Genomic DNA, 1,739 nt, shown 5'->3' with positions numbered 1-1,739 from the left:
ACGGTCTTGGACTTGGATCCTGTCAGGTGTCTATATTATCGCCATTCTGGCCAGATGTCTGCTTTGAAGGTCTGGAAGAGGACATTGAACAGTCGATGGAAGGAGGTGGAGGAGGGGGATCACCAGGAGACAGCAATAACGGTGATGAGGTCTCTGTGGAGGAGGATGAATATATGAAGGTGATCAAATCCCAGTAGCGGCCACTGAAGGTGGACCAAGACCTACGTGTCATTCAGCACGTATCTCGTCGAAACAGAAAGATGGAGCGGTATCTCTTCGGGCGGAACCCCACGGACGACAAAATGCTGCGAGAAGTACATTTGGGCCGGGTGAATCCGATAATCAGGGTAGTACATATGCAATCGATTAGCAGGGCGCGCGCTATGTTCGTTGTATGATATCAGGCCAGGCTTGTGCCGGACCCTACGCTGATATGTCGGGTATCGGGGAGTAGTGAGTGGAAGGAGGAGAGGATTGCAGAGGATAGTAAGAGTGTGTTCAATAGGCCGCTAGTAAAAGTATTGTTAGATTATAAAGTTGATGGTATTGGGCCGATGGATGGAATTCCTAAATCGCTATCACTCCTGTCTGAGGCTGAACAGTCCTTTGCCTCGGCAACCAATGACCTCTTACAGAATATTCCCACTGGGGGCTTGGCGACGGTAATATAACATCGAGTGAAGGATAAGTCATGTTTGTCATCCACGTAGATATATCAACTGCTGGACTTGGTTGCCAATGACCAACATGGTAGAATAGCCCTCCTATTGATAGCGCGCTTCGTGCAGTCAACAGTTGACAGGTAGATCGGCTAAGCTCAGCTGGCATGGATGGACTCTAGTGTGGTAGATTCGTTGGTATTGGGGGAATCGGATCCATCCCTCTCCGCTACATGCGGCTTATGGCCTTTCTTGCCCGAGGCAGCGTACTGCTCTCTGCTGCAGCTGCTGCTCGTCATCATCCTCATCACCAGCAGACCAAGGATGATGATGGAAGTGCCATCATCACTGATGAGCAGTTCCAAGTGTATTCCTCTCAGTCTACGGTACTCACCACCATCATCATGTTGCGTGTCGACAGGTCACTATGTTCACTTGTTGGGAGTCTAGCAAGACTAGCTTTGGACACATCCTTGCCACAGTCGATGGCTCAGAGTGCTCAGGGAGGAGGTTATCCAATGTCCCCAAGTAGGCCTCCATCGCTCCCTTGATGGAGGGGATCCTCTTGCTTGTTCAGTCCTGCCACCGAGAGGTTCCCAGACTCCTAGTGCCGCTCTAGGAGGGATTCCCAGACAACAACAACAGCAACAACAACATGGTGGGGTCGCCGCAGCAGTGTGTGACACTCTTCAATTGGTGAGTAATGCGCATGCATCCGAGCTGAAGGGCTGACGGTCGCTGGAATGTGAGCAGAATCTTCTTTCAGGTGAGCTTCCGAGATATGTGTAGTAAATGCTTCAAAGAGTGTTCCCCCTTGGTGAAAACCATGGCCTCAAAGTTGACCCAACATGTCGATCTATGTGTGGAGGACAGATGGCGAACGATAAGGAAGAAGAAGAAGAGTGTAAGTGGATCGATGCGGCTTAGTAGAGCACTAGTGTTATTTTTATTTCTCAAAGACGATGATGTGCTGCTAACATCCGATTATTACTTTTCTTACTCCAGGAGAGACAACGTCCAGGGCATTATCCCTGTACTTAGCTCATGCCCATGGCGTGGAAGTGTTTGGGAGATCATCTT

The 1,739-nt window shown here is 49.7% G+C and overlaps 1 protein-coding gene across 1 annotated transcript; it reads left to right on the top strand.

The window, feature by feature from the left end:
* Nucleotides 1-260: 260 nt before the first annotated feature.
* Nucleotides 261-1,267, top strand: Pmar_PMAR018835 (hypothetical protein; the record flags this gene model as incomplete). Its single annotated transcript, XM_002774714.1, has 7 exons — nucleotides 261-347; nucleotides 405-486; nucleotides 529-662; nucleotides 711-802; nucleotides 850-1,045; nucleotides 1,081-1,187; nucleotides 1,237-1,267. The coding sequence occupies 7 exons, from the start codon at nucleotides 261-263 to the stop codon at nucleotides 1,265-1,267; spliced, it is 729 nt and encodes a 242-aa protein (XP_002774760.1).
* Between the last annotated feature and the right edge of the window lie 472 nt (nucleotides 1,268-1,739).

Source organism: Perkinsus marinus (assembly GCF_000006405.1).
Source record: "Perkinsus marinus ATCC 50983 genomic scaffold scf_1104296957616, whole genome shotgun sequence".
NCBI lineage: Eukaryota > Perkinsozoa > Perkinsida > Perkinsidae > Perkinsus > Perkinsus marinus.
The sequence above is the reverse complement of the archived record's forward strand: the minus strand, read 5'-3'. Positions and strand labels throughout refer to the sequence as shown.